The sequence below is a fragment of the Heptranchias perlo genome, chromosome 26 (assembly GCF_035084215.1).
Source record: "Heptranchias perlo isolate sHepPer1 chromosome 26, sHepPer1.hap1, whole genome shotgun sequence".
Lineage (NCBI taxonomy): Eukaryota > Metazoa > Chordata > Chondrichthyes > Hexanchiformes > Hexanchidae > Heptranchias > Heptranchias perlo.
In genome coordinates, this window is record NC_090350.1 from 30,948,538 (window position 1) to 30,965,156 (window position 16,619).

The window sequence follows — 16,619 nt, forward strand, 5'->3', positions numbered from 1 at the left end:
CAATCACAGTGCATGAGATAAGGTGCTTCACTTTCTTAAATCTGTGTGGAATCCATCCAGGAAGAGCTGGGAAGCAAAAATTCATGGGTGTAAAATGGGTTGGATGTGATTTATGCAAGTTCATATTGTACTATTTTATGGATAACATTGCCATGAGAGGTCAGTTTTGGGATGCCAGAGTTTTTATAGTCACTTAAGAACGAGTAGTGGCGTTGAACTGTGCTAAAAATAACTGTTACATTTATAACTGCATCGTAAACAAAATCCCAAAGAAATTTATCTTTGAGTAGAGCTTGAGTGATCTCAACTCACCTGATGAGATGCTAATGTTGCAAATGATCATGTTTTGGTTGCCATGCCACTTCTGGTTTACATCCGAGTAGAAGCCTCTTAAAACTCAGCGTGCCATGCTAAATATATTGACGTAAGAACATAACAATTAGGAACAGGAGAAGGCCATATGATCCCTTGAGACTGCTTCGTCATTCAATAAGATCATGGCTGATCTTCAACCTCAACTCCACTTTCCTGCTTGATTTCCATAGACTCCCAAAAATCTATCTCTCAGCCTTGAATATACTCAACGATTCAGCATCCACAGCCCTCTGAGGTAGTGAATTCCAAAGATTCACAACCTGAGTGAAGAAATGCCTCCTCATTGCAGTCTTCAATGACTGACCCCTTATCTTGAGACTATGCCCCCTATTTCTAGACTATCCAGCCAGAGGAAACAACCTCCGCATCTACCCTGTCAAGCCCCCTCAGAATCTTATATGTTTCAATTAGATCACCTCTCATTCCTCTAAACTCCAGAGAGCATAGGCCCATTCTACTCGACTTCTCATAGGACAACCCTCTCATCCTAGGAATTAATCTAGTGAACCTTCGTTGGACTGCCTCTAAAGCAAGTATATCCATCCTTAGATAAGGAGACCAAAAGTGTACACAGTACTCCAGGTGTGGTCTCACCAAAGCCCTGTACAATTGTAGCAAGACTTCCTCACTCTTGTACTCCAATACCCTTGCAATAAAAGACAACATTCTATTTGCCTTCCTAATTGCTTGCTGTACCTGCATGCTAACTTTCTGTGCTTCTTGTATGAGGACAGCCAAATCTCTCTGAACACCAACATTTAATAATTTCTCACCATTTTAAAAAATATTCTGTGTTTCTGTTCTTCCTACCAAGTGATTTCCCCACATTATACTCCATCTGCCTCCTTAACCTGTCAATATTCCCTTTGCAGACTGTGTCCTCCTTACAGCTTACTTTCCTACATAGCTTTGTATCGTCAGCAAACTTGGATACATTACACTCGGTCCCTTCATCTAAGTCATTAATATAGATTGTAAATAGCTGAGGCCCAACCACTGATCTTCGCGGTACCCCATTAGTTATAGCCTGCCAATCTGAAAATGACCTGTTTATCCCTACTCTGTTTTCTGTCTGTTAAACAATCCTCTATCAATGCCCCCAACCCCATGAGCCCTTATCTTGCGTTACAACCTTTTATGTTGTACCTCATCGAATGCCTTTTGAAAATCCAAATATACTACATCCACTGGTTCCCCTTTGTCTACCCTGCTAGTTAGATGCTCAAAGACCTCTAATAAATTTGTTAGACAGTTTCCCTTTCATAAACCATGTTGACTCTGCCTAATATTATGATTTTCTAAGTGCCCTCTTACCACTTCCTTTTAATAATGGATTCTTCTAAGTTTTTCTTGCCTTGTTTCCTGACAATACCGACTCTTGCAATATATTGGCATGGATAGAGGATTGGTTAACAGACAGAAAACAGAGAGTAGGGATAAATTAGTTATTTTCAGGTTGGCAGGCTGTAACTAGCTGGGTGCCACAAAGATCAGTGGTTGGGTCTCAGCTATTTACACTCTATATTAATGACTTAGATGAAGGGACCGAGTGTAATGTATCCAAGTTTGCTGACGATACAAAGCTAGGTAGGAAAGTAAGCTGTGAGGAGGATACAGTTTGCAAAGGGATATAGACAGGTAAGGCTCCACTCGGCCTAGCTGCTTCAGGTACCTCACCCAAGTGGCCATTTTTCATTTGTGAGCATCCACATGCTGTGCGATCGTGGAGGGCATCATATCCAAGCCGGATTTCCTTGCTGACATCTACACACGCCTTCGTCCAACGGGTTAGTAATCAGGAAAAGAAGCCGTAGCTTTTTCCCCTCCCTCACCTCTCTAGTCAGGATACACTGAAGCCAATTGAAGTACCCCTATTGCTACCCATCTCCACATGAACAGGGAATCAAATCTGGGCTCTTTCGATCTGTGTAGTTTGGCGCTAAGCCATGCAGTACCATCAACAGTTTATGCATCTTGAAGGGAGTCCCCAGGGAGGGGAGGGGTGTATGTTGTGTGTTTAAATCTGGTGCGTTCTGGCAAGTCTGAGCCAAAGTGAAATCATTTTTGAAGCAGAAGTTCAGCAAAAGATTTACCCTGCAGATGAATGAAACCACATGTTCAGATTGGTATCGCCAATGGCAGCTGTATTCTTATCTCTCAACTACAGATGCCTGCTCAGTTATTAATGAGGAACATCAACTGCATGGGCCAGTATTTGAGCTTTGTCATTAAAAATAATGCAACGGTCTGGCTGATCTCCATTCCTTGTCTTCCAATTTCACCCTGTGAGTTGCTATTCAGTTTGACTGCGGCAACAGTATTTTTAGAACTCTGAACTGTAACAAGTATTGTTAACTTGTTATTTATTCTCTTTTGATAGGCTGAGAATGGCATACTAACTTGTGATATTTACAACAGGGCTGAAATGTATATTTGCAAATGTACTTTAGGCAGCATCACAAATAAACTATTTCAATCATTTCTTTTTGCGCTGTGTTGCTTTGAATGGGATAAGATGGTGAAATGTTTGGAATGATTTGGTGCTGAGGCTCCCGATTATTGGTTTCTTATCTTTTTAACTAAGTCTGGCTAAAATAGATTGGCTTGCTTGCTCAAGTTTCAGGTACATTGCTATAACATGACTGGTATTGCATTATGGTGACATGGCCTCACTCTGCATTACCCACGTTTGTCTATGTATAGTACCGTGACTATTGGCATTTTATATTTGTCGAGCTGAATTTGCATAACTGTAGCGATGGCAGGGTTGGGGGGGAGGTAGGGATTCTTTGGTATCACTGCAGAATTTAATGTCTTTTTTAGAAAGGATGTTTTGTCACAGGATAGGGAAAAAGACTAGGAAGTCATATTGTTTGAAGTTGTTACTTTTACAGAGTAAATGACTCGCTATTCAATGGTCCCAGTAGCTAAGATTGAGCTGCAAATTCTTGGCTAATATGAATTTGTAGTATTCACATCAAATTAGTTCAGACATCCAAATCTCAACAATTGTTTATATAATGGCTGTGTGCAATATTGATTTTATATACTGTTGCCTCCCTGTGTTCAACTTGGAACACATGAAGTGATTTATTGCAGTCATTATTTCCGTATCAATTATTATGGAACCACTCGACTTTCTTTCGCGCACTCTGGCTCAATGCTATTTCATTGAAAAATATTATCCAAAAACATTCCTAACCTATTTTTTAAAAAAAATCTAAATTACTGATCATCTTTTCAAAAATGTTATTCTGAGTGCATTGTGAGTCTCTGCTGAAGATCTCAAATGGTCACGACTGATGCTTTTTTTTTGGAATATTGATTATGCTGTTGAGGCTAACAATTTAAACTGAAGGGTAGCCCTGGGATTCAAACATATGACCACCTGCATGGGGCAAGCATTGCTTATGAATGGCAGAGAACTTGTCCATCTGGGCAATGGGAGAAAGGAGCTAACGGAAGGGTCCCCCAGTGAAGGAAGACCAAGGTAAAATATCCCAGCTTCAGTACTTTGGCAAAAGCAAACCAAAGTTCCTGAGACACGCACTCCTGCCTAGTTGAGATTTTGGTAATTTTTTTTGTTTTTATTTTAAATCTAATTTTTAAACAGTCTGTGCTCAGGAGAAACCAAGATGGCTCCTAAAAACATTTTGACCTTTTTTGGTTTCTGATTATTCATGGGTAGTTATTTAATGCTTGCGCTTTGTTCACTAGTGCCTTTTTCATTTTATTTGTTTTTCAGGGTAGTTCCTAATATACTTTATTCATGCTCTCTGCTTCCATGAACTAGCTTGCAGTTCCAGTGAACTGAAACTTGATCTTGTGTGCAAATTATCTGGAGTAACTGGGCCACAGGATGAACAGTGAACCTCTTTTACTATTAGGGTATACACTAGAGACCACACAGGATATCACTGTACATTCCAGATCTCTAAATCAGCAGAAGAACATCAAATAGTTCAGGCTAAATTTATTCATTTAAATTTATCACAAGAAGTATAATTTATACAGCAGATAAATTGGGGAAATAGAAATAATAACATTTAAATTGTTCTCTTCAGTCAACCTAACCAATACAAAGGGGTGGAAGTTATGCTACAGTTGTATAAAGCTCTGGTTAGACCTCATGTGGAGTACTGCGCTCAGTTCTGGGCACTGCACCTCAGGAAGGATATATTGGCCTTGGAGGAGGTGCAGTGCAGATTCACCAGAATGATACCAGAGCTAAAAGGGTTAAATTATGAGGACAGGTTGCATAGACTAGACTTCTGTTCCCTTGAGTATAGAAGATTAAAGGGTGATCTAATTGAGGTAGATAAGATGATTTGATCGGGTAGATGGAGAGAAACTATTTTCTCTGGTTGAGTCCAGAACAAGGGGACATAACCTTAAAATTAGAGCTAGGCCGTTTGGGGTGATGTCAGGAAGCACTTCTTCACAAAGGGTAGTGAAAATCTGGGAAATTCTCTTTCAAAAAGCTGAGACTAGGTCAATGTGAAAAATTCAAAGCTTGGATGAATGGATGGATTTCTGTGAGGTAAGGCTATGAAGAAATATAGAGTTGAGGTACAGATTAGCCATGATCTAAGTGAGTGGGGGCTGAATGGCCAACCCCTCTTCCGATGTTCCTAAATCATTTCAAGAGCCTTGGCCCTTTTCAGGATGCATTAAACTGAAGTTTAATGAAGTAAGTATGCACTGAAAGTTTCTTGCTACAATGACTCAGACGAGCAGTTTGTAAAGGAACTCTGTGCAATGTAGGTATATCGAGTCTGGACACCTTGCTTATACCTCCGAACGAAAATCTTCCCCTAATTAAGCAAGTTTCTTCCACGTCACGGATCCTTTCTCAATAAGCAGGTAAACAAGTTTTATAACCAATTACATCTTCCAGGGAGCTAAGAGTATGAATTGCTGCTGGTGTTTAACACCTGACTGCTTGTTGAGTCTTGCACTTAATTGGCATTACACAATTAACTGGATCTATTGACTAGCTAACATACCAAGGGCTACTGGGGATTCAAACTATCTCTGCACTCCAAGCTACGGAAATAATAACTTCCCTCGGAAAATGCTAGATAGGTTCATTTTTTAAAAAAAATCCCGGGGTATTGGCTTAGTGGAAATTTCATCTAAAAATATAATAAGGGGAGAAATTCAATTTGTTTTGCCCATTTTCGGGTGTAAAATTAGAGAAAGCTTTGCAAAATCGGGTCATGATTTCGAGTGCCAGATCTGTATTCAAAGTGCTGCCAGATTACATAGAATGGCTCATTTCTGTGCTGTACATTCGTCTCAACTGGTCCATGCTGGTGTGTATGCTCCACACAAGTCTCCTCCCACCCCCCTCTTCATCTAACCCTACCAGCATAACCTTCTATTCCTTTTTCCCTCATGTGTTTACCTAGCTTCCCCTTAAATACATCTAAGCTATTTGCCTCAACGACTCCTTGTGGTAGCAAGTTCCACTCTCTGGGTAAAGAAGTTCCTCTTGAATTGGATTGGGTGACTTTTCGTTTTCCCACTTGGCAGTCTGAAGGGATGGGGCCCAATCTTAATATTTATGCAAGGGTCCTGCACCTGTTTAACACCCTTCTGAGAGATTGGTGTGTGGCAGCATTTGATTCATTCATTCCTTGGTCCGGCCAGTAAATCATGGCAGGAACAGTCGGCGAGCAGGCTGCAGCAACAGTATTAAAAGGGATCCTCGCCTCCATTAAATTAAATCTCTGGTTAGTTTTTATAGGTTTTTGGTGTGCTCTTTTGGCAATTTGTTTGGCTTGTGTCGACAAGTCTTGGCAAGTGAGTTTGAGGAGGTGCTGCAGTCTTTGTGAGGATCAGCTTTAGCACAATCTTAGATGAATGTGCTGCTTGGACTGCCTTTGGACTGGAACATAAGGAAGGGGCGGAGCAGCAATTAGGAAGGCAGCACAGTCCGGGAGCGGGCGTATGAGGCCATGAACTATGCCGGTCTTCAGGAAGCGCATATCTAACCTGACAGAGGAGCAGTGTGTCACATGGCTCTGCTTCACCAAGGAGGCAGTGACTGAGCTACATCATCTGTGGTAGCGACAATTGGATCCCAGCATCAGGGCATGTACAGTATTGCCTGGGGCTGTTAAAGTTGAAAGCAACAGTGAACTTATTCCAGACTGCAACGGGTGACATAAGCAATACAAGTCTGTTTGCTGTGTATAATTCCATCAGGCAGGTTACAGATGCATTCTTTAAGTGGCAAGATTTCATCAACTTTCCCATGGAGACTGTCAAGCAAATGGAAAGAGCTGTGGGATTTTCCTTAATTGCTGGACTTCCCCAGGTGCAGGGGATCATCGACTGCACCCACATAGCCCAGTGTGCTCTCCATGAACAACTAGCAATGTACTACAACAGGAAGAGCTTCCATTCCTTGAACCACAGGCAGGGACTATTGCAGGTCTGTGCCTGGTTTCCTGCGATTGTCACAATGCCTTCATCCTGTGCCAGTCCTTAAACCCCCTCTCTTCAACTCACACAATCGGGTGTTAGGGGACATGGGGTTTCCCCTGACCATCTGGCTCATGGTTCCTGTCAGGAACCCGAGCACAGATGCTGAGGAGTGTTCCATTCAGAGCTATGTCTCTGATAGAGCGGATCATTTGGTTTTTAAAACAAAGATTCCAACGTCTGGACAAGTCTGGCGGTGCCCTTCAATACAGCCCTGAGCGAGTATCCAGATTTATCATTGTGTGTTGCATGCTACACAACTTTGCTATGTGAAGGGGGGAGGGGAAACTCTGGGGAGCTGTCAGAGGCGGAAGAACAGCAAGGAGGAGACCAAGAAGCGGAGGGTCCAGAGGAACAGCAAAGCTCAGCAACGCTGCCAGAGCTCTAAAGCAGTAAATAGTTGACTAGGTTCACTCGCAGAACTCCACCCTCTCCAATGCACCAACAGTCCCTCCTACCATCTCACCCAGTCCTTACACCCACCATCTGAATGCCCTCAAACAGTACACCTTGCACTATCATTACTAGAAATAAAGACCAACAGCAATCCCCCCCCCCCAAATAAGATTACAATACCAAAGTTCTTCAATTGGCAATTACTTATATTGAACATGGAGAACTAAAAATCACCATCGTGCGAAGCCGTAGTGCGTATCTTCTGTGCTTGTTTGTCTGTTCTGTTGCTCCAATGGAGGTGGTTCTCCTGTGGCTACAGCAAGGAAGGTGGAAGGCTACTGATCATCCACTGAGGGCGCAAGATGGGTGTGGTGGGTGACCTCTGAGGTCTAGCCTTCGAGGAGTGGGATGCAGAATCTCTGCGCCAGCCGGGGCAGTCTGGCCTGGCTGCCTGTTTGGCACCAATAAGGGCACTGGTTGAGAAGCTAGAGAAAGATGCAAGTTCAGGACTGGGGCAGAGGGGATGTTTGGCTTGGTGGGCTAACACCTGTTGAGGTGGTCACCAAAGACTCTTAAATATTGCCCAACTCAATATGACACAGTCCCATGAAATTAATGTTTTTTACACCCAAAAAATTGGGGCCAGTATCGCCCCAAGATGTGTTGCCTGGAAGTCTGTGAAGATGTTGGAATAAAATGTATTTAATTTTTGTATTTTTTTTTAAATGATTTTTGACTTTAAAAGTAGTATATCTTTTGTCATGAACGCTTGTGCAGTCCACAGAATTAAAAAATGTTAAGTGTATACTTGTGTAAAAGGGACATTCATTTTCTGGTATTTTTGAAAAATTAACAAATCTTACATGGGTGATGGAAGCTACTGAATTACTTCTTGAAATCCAAACAGCTTAATGTATTTTAAGGAGGTTGGGGGGGGGGGGGTGGAAGTGATTTTATAGTTTCCTGCTTCCTGTATTGGTGAAATTGCTGCTGCATCCGAGCATTTGCTGTTAAAATTCACTTTGCCACTGACTCAGGACAAAGATTTAAAAACTCTTCACCGTGCAGATGTGGTCCAGCTGAATTAAGTGATGTTTGCTTTCGCTTGGATGGCTGCTTGTTTTTCCTGGGTGTAGGAAGTTATGACAGTGACTTGAGCAGAAAATGCTTTTTTTAAATTTATCTAATCCAGCAAGCCAGGTTCTGATGCAGGATTCGTGACACCAGGCAGCTCGGATTAACACATCAAACTGTCTTTGTAATTTCTGTAAATCCACTTTTTTTTTTCCATCTCTCTTCTGTTTTAAATCTATAGTTCTACCACCCTTAAAGAGAAAGTAGACTTTTTTCTTCTTCCCTCTCTTTTCCCCACCCTGTCTGTCTTTGCACCCCTCTCACTTCATCTGTGTGCTCTCAAGTGATGCAGAATTCTTTCACCTTGTTCTCAAAGTGCACAGACATTGGTGCTCCAAAGTTAGTTGATGACTTCCTGCATTCAAGATGGTGACCAGATGCTTGAAGAAAATGTAAAACACGTTTTGGTTGATGTACAGAAATTGGAATACACTGTACCAGTGAAAGTTTTGCCTTTTTTTTTTAAACAAGACATTGTACTTTGAGCTGTCTTGACTGCTTTGAAATAAGGTAATTCAGTTTATAGTTACTTTTGCATTACAGCCTGGATCTCAGGAGAACAACTGAACTGCTCTCCTGCATTCGTTTGTGATGTGTTGCCATTTTTCCTGGAAGTTTTCTGCACTATGGGGGAGGGGGAACAACATTCTACATGTGCAGGGCTGGCTGTGACGTTTTGGCCAGTGCACGTGCAAGGAGTTATGATGTCTTGGCCATCCCCACAGAGAATAGGGAAAGATTGTGGGTCATGACATCCTGATAAAATGTGACATCACCACCAAACACGCTGCTTTCAATATAGCAGCAAGATTACTGGGCCTAATAAGACCAGTGCCAACCAGAAAGATCCAGTGAAAAATCTGTCTGTCTTGCAATCTGCCGAGTTTTTTGTTGGTGACCACCAGCTGTAGGAGACCTTCACCACCGGAGCCAGTGACCAGACAGCAATATAAAAGCTTATGTATGAATTGTTTTTTTAGGCTTCTCTGGCGCATCTCTTTCTTTGACTGACTAAAAAGCTGGCCTTCTGAAGATCGTCCTTAGACAAGACCCATTACAGCAAACTATGTGTTAATGGTCTGGGAAATGAGGATTATTTAAGACAGATGTTTCCCATTGAATGCAAAACCTAGGTTCTGATTGTATGTAGCCATTAGTGTCCCAAGGAAGCACTTGGACTAAATAACATGATTATATGTGCCTCATGAGCTGATAAAACTGTTTTTCCACAGTTAGAACCTAATCTGTTGTTTTTGCTGTTTTTAATGGTAATACTGCTGCTATTTGGTTAATTTGAGCTCTTGGAAGTCACCTATTTACCCTCCATCTTCCAGTAGAAGGGAAATAGCTGCTGGATGGTCCTTTTTTAGTTTTTGCTCAGCATAGATTTTTTTTTCTCATTTCCTGCTTTTGTACATTTTGTAATCAACTCTTCAATTTAAAAAAAAATGTAATTGCTGTGAAAACTTTTGGAAACAGACCTTTTAGAAATCTAGAATTGTGATTTTTTTTTAGAAACTAGAGACCTGAAACTAAGCAAGAGTTTTGCAACAGGTGGAAAACATGAATCTATCTTGCTGCATCACCTGTTTTTATTAACTGGTTACTGTACAGTAAGAGTGTTTACAATATGTAAAATGATGCCTTGTTTGTTAGAATAGTTTCTAGCAAATCAGCATTGTAGACCTAATACAGTTCCAGTAACATCACCTTACATGTAATCTAATCTTCAGGTTGGTTAGTTATCCTACTGTATCGCATGACTGTTACCAAGGAACAAAGAGTACTGAATTAATGAACTGTAAAATTTAGTAGACTCTTTGTGGGACATTTACCTGACTAAAAATAAGTCCATAAACTTGGGACTATACAGGACTTTGTGGGAGAAACAGTAGATAACTTTTTCAGTTCAAACTGCATATGTGGTTTGAACTACTTTTCAAGATCAATTGACCTGTACTCGTTAGCTTTCTGTCTCTGGTAGATATGTTACAAATTACCCATTTGTGCTTTTCAAATTGTGACTATCAGTAATTATGAAAAGGGTGAACTTTTTCAGGAGAATTGCCTTCATTTTGAAACCTTGTCTTGCAATTTAATTTCAAAACAAACAACTTTGTCTCTTCACTGCCCCCCCCCCACCTACCATTTTTTTCATCAATTTGTAATCTTCAACCCATATTTTAATTTTTTTTATATATAGAAACCCTGCACACAATGCTTATAGTGTTAAATGAAGTTTAGTGTCTGTAAAAGACCTCCCTTTTTGTAAATCTGTTTCCTGTTCTAACTGGCTTTTCAGTCAGCATGCATGGTACACAACAGACAATTCATTGTTCAGCAACTTAATGCAATCACATTGATTTACATCCCTGCTTATAAGCTTTGTTTTCAGAAGTTGCCAGTCAATATTTCTCTTGAATTGTAACAGTGGCAACTAAATAACTTTTTTGTCAAGAATTTTTATTGGAAGTGGCTGTCCTGCTCATCCACAACAGCAAACACACTGCCCCTAACTTTTAATAATGTCTGTAATTTTAAAGCTGCCTATAGCAAAATAGTTGAGATTCTGCGTATGAGCTGATTGACGCATCTCCCCAGTACTATCTGTTTATGAAATTGCATGCATGCACCAAAGCTGCTTTAAATTTGCATGTGACCTGTATTAGTGCTACCAATTCCCTGAATTGTGGAACTCGCTCAAATATAAAACTGTCTGACTTGCTTAAAGCGGTTGCCTGGAAGACCCATTTTGAGAGAGTCTTCCAGGCCACTGGTATTTGCACTTTTTTCCCCATTAAATTTGCAGCTGACACCTGCTCTTTTGGCACTAACGCTGGTCTTGCACATCTCACCCAATGTCAATTTAAATTTCTGGAATAGTTGACTTATTTATCGTTTTGTTTCCCTAGATCAGTGTTAGCTCCTAGGCCCGTTCCCATCTGACAGAATTGGGGAAGGGAGATTGAAAGAGAAGAGGCTAATGGGATGGATACATAAAGCGAGCATTCTTGAAGTTGACCAATGTGATAAGTCTTGTGTTGTCACAATAGATTGCACTAGGAACTACATCTTAGACAGGAGTGCTTCTTCAGCTCCGATCTATATATCTGGGGTTGGGGGACTAACTTTCTTGTAACAGCTGAGGCCCAGTAGCTTTAAAGTATTGTATGTGCTTCCTATCAAGTGTTCTTGTATGTTCATTCTTTTTGAAAAGCAGAATTAATTACTGTTTTAAAGCAATTATTATTTTCGAAGTTTCTAAATGTTCAATGGGCATCTTTGCAGCTTGGATTGAGTACCACCCTGGTAAGGTAGTAAAACCAGTCTGTATTTATCTTCCAGAAATCTTGTGTGTCTCAAAGACTAGTGACAGCCTCTCAAACTGCACTATATACAACGAACCTTCGATGTGTGAAGGTAAGAGAAATGATTTTTTTACACAGCGTGAGTTAGGTGATGCTGGTCCCAGAAGTATGGATCTCTCGCAGCTAGTTGCAATTTGAATGTAAAACTGCTCCTGTGTTGATATATTTCTGGTAGATTTCTCCCAAAAACTTCAACCAAACCCAGATGGCCATTCTAGTTGCCTGCTTTCTAACTGATTCTGTGGCGAAAGCTCATGGAAAATAGTGCTTTGTTCAGACTAGCCCTGAAAGTGATCCCATTCAGAGTCTGGAATAAGGATGTGTCCTTGTACCTTAAATTAAAAGGAAACCACTATCTTAGCGCCAGTTATCTTAGCACCAGTAAGAGAGAAATGCATGTCTGATTGCTACCTGCATTCAATTTCAGTATGAGTTCTGTAATAATTCTAACAATTGTGAACCATTGGCTGATCCTGGCATTCATACCTGTAGCTTTATTACTTCTTGGTCTTTGAAAGAAAAATTTAAAATATTATGTTTCCCCATCTAGGCTAATGGCTTGATTATTTACAGTTTTAAATACTCACATGTACCTATATAGTTGTGACCTTTTCTTGTATCTTGTTAGTTTTGAGATACAGGTGCCAAAATAAACTGGGTTATGTCGAATGCCCTTACTTGCAAATTGTACTGGGGAACTGAACATAGCTGGTTCGATTCCTACTATAGATACTCCATTCCGAGGGGACGATACAATGGACATTTTGCTATTTGGATTATGTTTAGCACTGGATTAGAGGATGGAAGGGGAAAAATTATCTACAAACCAGGCTGTTGCACTGCACAATCCCTCTTGCTGAAATCTAGCCGTTGAAACAGTGACTACAACACTGTCTGTTTTAACTAGAATAGTGTCTTCTAAAAGCTGCAGAGGACAACTGAAATAAAGTAGAACACATTTTCACTTGATATATTCAACAGAGAAAGTTGCTAATTACCAAAAAACTCAGCATAAAAGTTTGAAGTTATTACGACAATGACTTATTGTTAGCTTTTTCAGTGTATGTCACAGCTGAAGTTAAATGAAAAGCTGACAAGTGTGCACTTATGTTAAATTTTATTTTAAAATGTCATTTGGTCAGCATAGACATTACCTTGAGAAACTAACAATTGGAGGGGGAGTGTCTATGGGCACGATTTTAAAAGTGAAAGACGGGCGGGTTGAGGACGGTGGGTGGGGGGCATTCAAAATTGCAACCATTTCAGACCCTCCTCCAACCCGCCCACTTCTGGTTTACACCGGGGAGGGTGAGCAACCCGCTTCCAGGTGGCTCTGGCCTCAAAGCCTTTCAAGGAAGCTTCGGGCCTCCATTTTCCCACAGTTTCTGGTTTCAACCCCGGGGGCCGGGATTTCCAGGCCTTCTCTTTCACGCCTCATGAAAGGAAGCGAGAAAGCCCAAGACTAACAGGTAGGTGCCTTTCTGCACAGCTTGTGGGCCGGGAGGAGCAGGAGTGCTTCCCCAGGCCTAACAAGCCTACCTACAGCGACTGCCCCCGCCCTTTCCCTTTTTTTTTGGGGGGGGGGGAGAAAAAAAATCACAGGGCCCCTGTCTCCACCCCCACCCAATCCATACAAACTAAGACTTAACTGAACACATCCTCTCCCTGGCTGCTCTCCTGTCGGACTGAGTTGAGACATCCAGTCGGACGGCAAACTGATGTAAATAAGATGTCCTTCCGTCAAAATTGTAAGGACTTCCGGATTTCCCGTCTGCAATTTGACTCCTTCCCAGTTCAGAGTCAAAATCATGTCCTACGTATCTATTCCTTCCAATTCATTAATCTAACATTTACCACACTTTTTCTTCAGCGCCCTGCTTCCATTGTTCATTTTTGGTGGGATCAATTTTAAGGCTGGTGTACAGCCAAACAGATATCTGCGTCCTGAAGGTTACATTTTGTTGTGTTCTCGGCATCCAATGTAAAAACCAATGCAGTTGATGGGCACACCCGGCACTCAAAGCCCTGCAGTGCCTGGCTGAGTAAACTCATCAGGAGAGTTGAAGTATAAATTTTATATACTATATAAAGGGAGGGAGAAGAGCCAGATGGATTGTAATTGTCTGTGCAGCTAATGCGATGGGTTTTCGGTGTAATTTGTGCCGTTGTTTTATGTGCTTACAAACGAGAGGCTCTCCACTTTAGAGACACAGAGCCTATAATCTTCAAGGCAACCTGCCTCGCTGCTTCCTTAATGTATTAAAAAAAATGCACAAATGAGTGCTCCATGACTGAACTAGCACTGCACAAGTTGCAAAAGAATTATAGTACCAGATCAATGTTATCTGACCTCACTAACACTCCAGATGTTGAAATTCCAGAATTAGTCACTATCCCAAAACCTGTTGAATAATTTAGGCAGAGTCTCGTTAGCGTCATCTTAAAATATTTTAAGTCTCGTCGCTGACCAGATTTATTCTGCCTCATTGGCTCTTTTCAATCATTACAATGTGAATGTACCACCCGAGTGTGTTGGAGTATTGAAAGCTCTGTTTCGGGGTTTGGGGGGGGGGGGCACAGCTTTACACCAGTTGTTTTTATATTGTGATCAATGACTACTGTGAGACCACTTCTTCCAGGTGGCTTTTGTAACTGCAAAGTTGTGCTTTTGTCTGTCTTGTACTGCAGTTGTGATGTTGGGCCTGTGTTTGCGAGGGTGCTGCACTGATTGCAAATGTAGGTTTAATGCAAGAACCAGTCCCTTTTGTGGGAGTTAACTGTTCAAGCTAGTTTACTGTGGTATGTGGGAATGTTCAAATTGGGTTCTAGAGTGGTTTGAGGTATCTCAAACCAGTTACATGGGTAAGATGGGTATAGAGGGATATGGGCCAAGTGCAGGCAATTGGGACTAGCTTAGTGGTATAAACTGGGTGACATGGACATGTTGGGCCGAAGGGCCTGTTTCCATGTTGTAAACTTCTATGATCTGCAGTCAAACAGTCTTTATTATACTTGTGCTCTGATCCTATGACATTATTATATCACAGCAAGGATGTTACTTCAGGGTGTATTCAAGGGTTGAGTGACCTTTGTTCTACTAGTTAGGATAGGTTTTTAATAGCACTATTTCTAGTTTGCATGTGATCTTTCAAGTGACTCCATCCCATCTACAATATTGTGAGCACACCAAATTGTAGTTTTTAATTTTTTTTAAAGAATGTATCTTTTTAATGGCTGTAGTTGTAAATTTAGTGAGGGGAATGTTTCTCTTCTGAAATGAATAAATAACTTAATTCACCTCAGTTACATGGTAATCAGAATGGCTTATAAAATTCCAGATTCAAAGCTCTAAATATTAGCTGGGTAAGAGTCTTAATTCTGGTGGATCAAGCAACAAAATCCTATTGTAAATCAAACTCCCTTTTATAATTATCCCATCTAATTTTAGGCTTTAAGTCAATTAAAGCCACTAATTATCTTTAAAAGATGAATTCTGAAATAAAGGTAAAACCCTAAAGGACCATTGCCCTCAATGTGAAAAAATGCCAAGTAAAAGACTCTTACTCCCTCACCATAACAAGTGGGATGACTTGCATCACCTGGCATACCCCCCCTCTTTCAAAAATAGCTTTTTTTGTCTTTTTAATTAATTGCCCCTGCCACCCCACTCATCTCCCAATGTATCAATTTCAAACGTCCTTGGTCTCTATCCACAAACCCTCTCATGATTGTGCTCCTCCTGGCTGAACCAAACTTTTTCAGCCTCATGATCCAGACATGTCCTCCACTCTTCTGACTTTGGCCTTTTTTTTGCATTCTTCCCACCTCCACATCAGCTCCAGCTTTGGCAGCAGAGCATTGAGCCACCTGGGCTGCACATTCTGGAACACTCCTAAATCCCTCTGCCTTGCAATCTTTCTCTCCTTTTCTTCAAAAAGCAACTCAAAATTTGGCTTTCCAGCACCACCATTAACCCTTGTTCCACCACTGCTCCAGTTTTTATCTCTGGTTCCACTACTGTTCAATGTCCAGATTTTACCTCTGGTGCTGTGGGACCTTTTTTTAGTATATTGTCAGTATCTAGTATTGCTCTTAGAAAGTCAAGAGGCTGATTCCCTCATTTGTTCCATGACTTTAAGACAGCACTTTGTTTGTTTGAGACTTTGATTTCAGTTTTGCAGTTAGGATTGGAAAATTTGAGCTGACTCTGCTGTTGTAATACCATTTTAAAAAGCAACTTTGTTCCTCTGGCTTACATTCAAAACTTCACCTTTTTGTTACATTAGAAATGTGATCTGACATTAAAATGTTGCAATTTGTCTTGGCCATCACAATCTTCAGATATTTGATATTTGAATTTAAATCCTGTTTCTTTTACAGATTGTTTCAGCTATTGCATTTGTTAACGTAAAATATGCTGACCATAGTAACCAGAAATGTCTGAGTGCACATTCCAGTTCCCATTTTCTGAAGTGGGATTGGGGTTTGTCACATTATACAATGTGTTTAAACATGGCTGCAGCTTGTTACCTGAAAATTAGTTTTGGGGTTTAGAAAAGCATTATAATGAGGATTGGGATTAATATCAGTGCAGCGGAGTAGATCCTCACCATCATTTGTGTGATGGTTTGGCTGTTCCATCAAATTTTTTTTTTATCTGCTCAGTTAATGGAAAGCTATTCAACCTACTAACCTTTTTGTCTGTCTTCCCTCCAGCCCCTCACCCCCCCCACCAAACCCATGTTGCATTGTTGGTCAACTATTCCTCAATCCCCTATCTAAAGAAATGTGGGATTGGGTTCAATTTATTGTCGGGATGAGGGTGTTGGATTTTAACTGAATTCTTCAGTGAGAATG

The 16,619-nt window shown here is 40.9% G+C and overlaps 1 protein-coding gene across 7 annotated transcripts in view; it reads left to right on the top strand.

The window, feature by feature from the left end:
- cd164l2 (CD164 sialomucin-like 2) overlaps positions 1 to 16,619 on the top strand; it is a 47,409-nt gene that overhangs the window by 9,883 nt on the left and 20,907 nt on the right. For all 7 annotated transcript variants that reach the window (XM_068006691.1, XM_068006690.1, XM_068006694.1 and 4 more), the window contains exon 3: positions 11,740 to 11,814. In XM_068006691.1, coding sequence (XP_067862792.1) covers positions 11,740 to 11,814 — 75 coding nt within the window. The remainder of the gene's footprint in view (positions 1 to 11,739; positions 11,815 to 16,619) is intronic.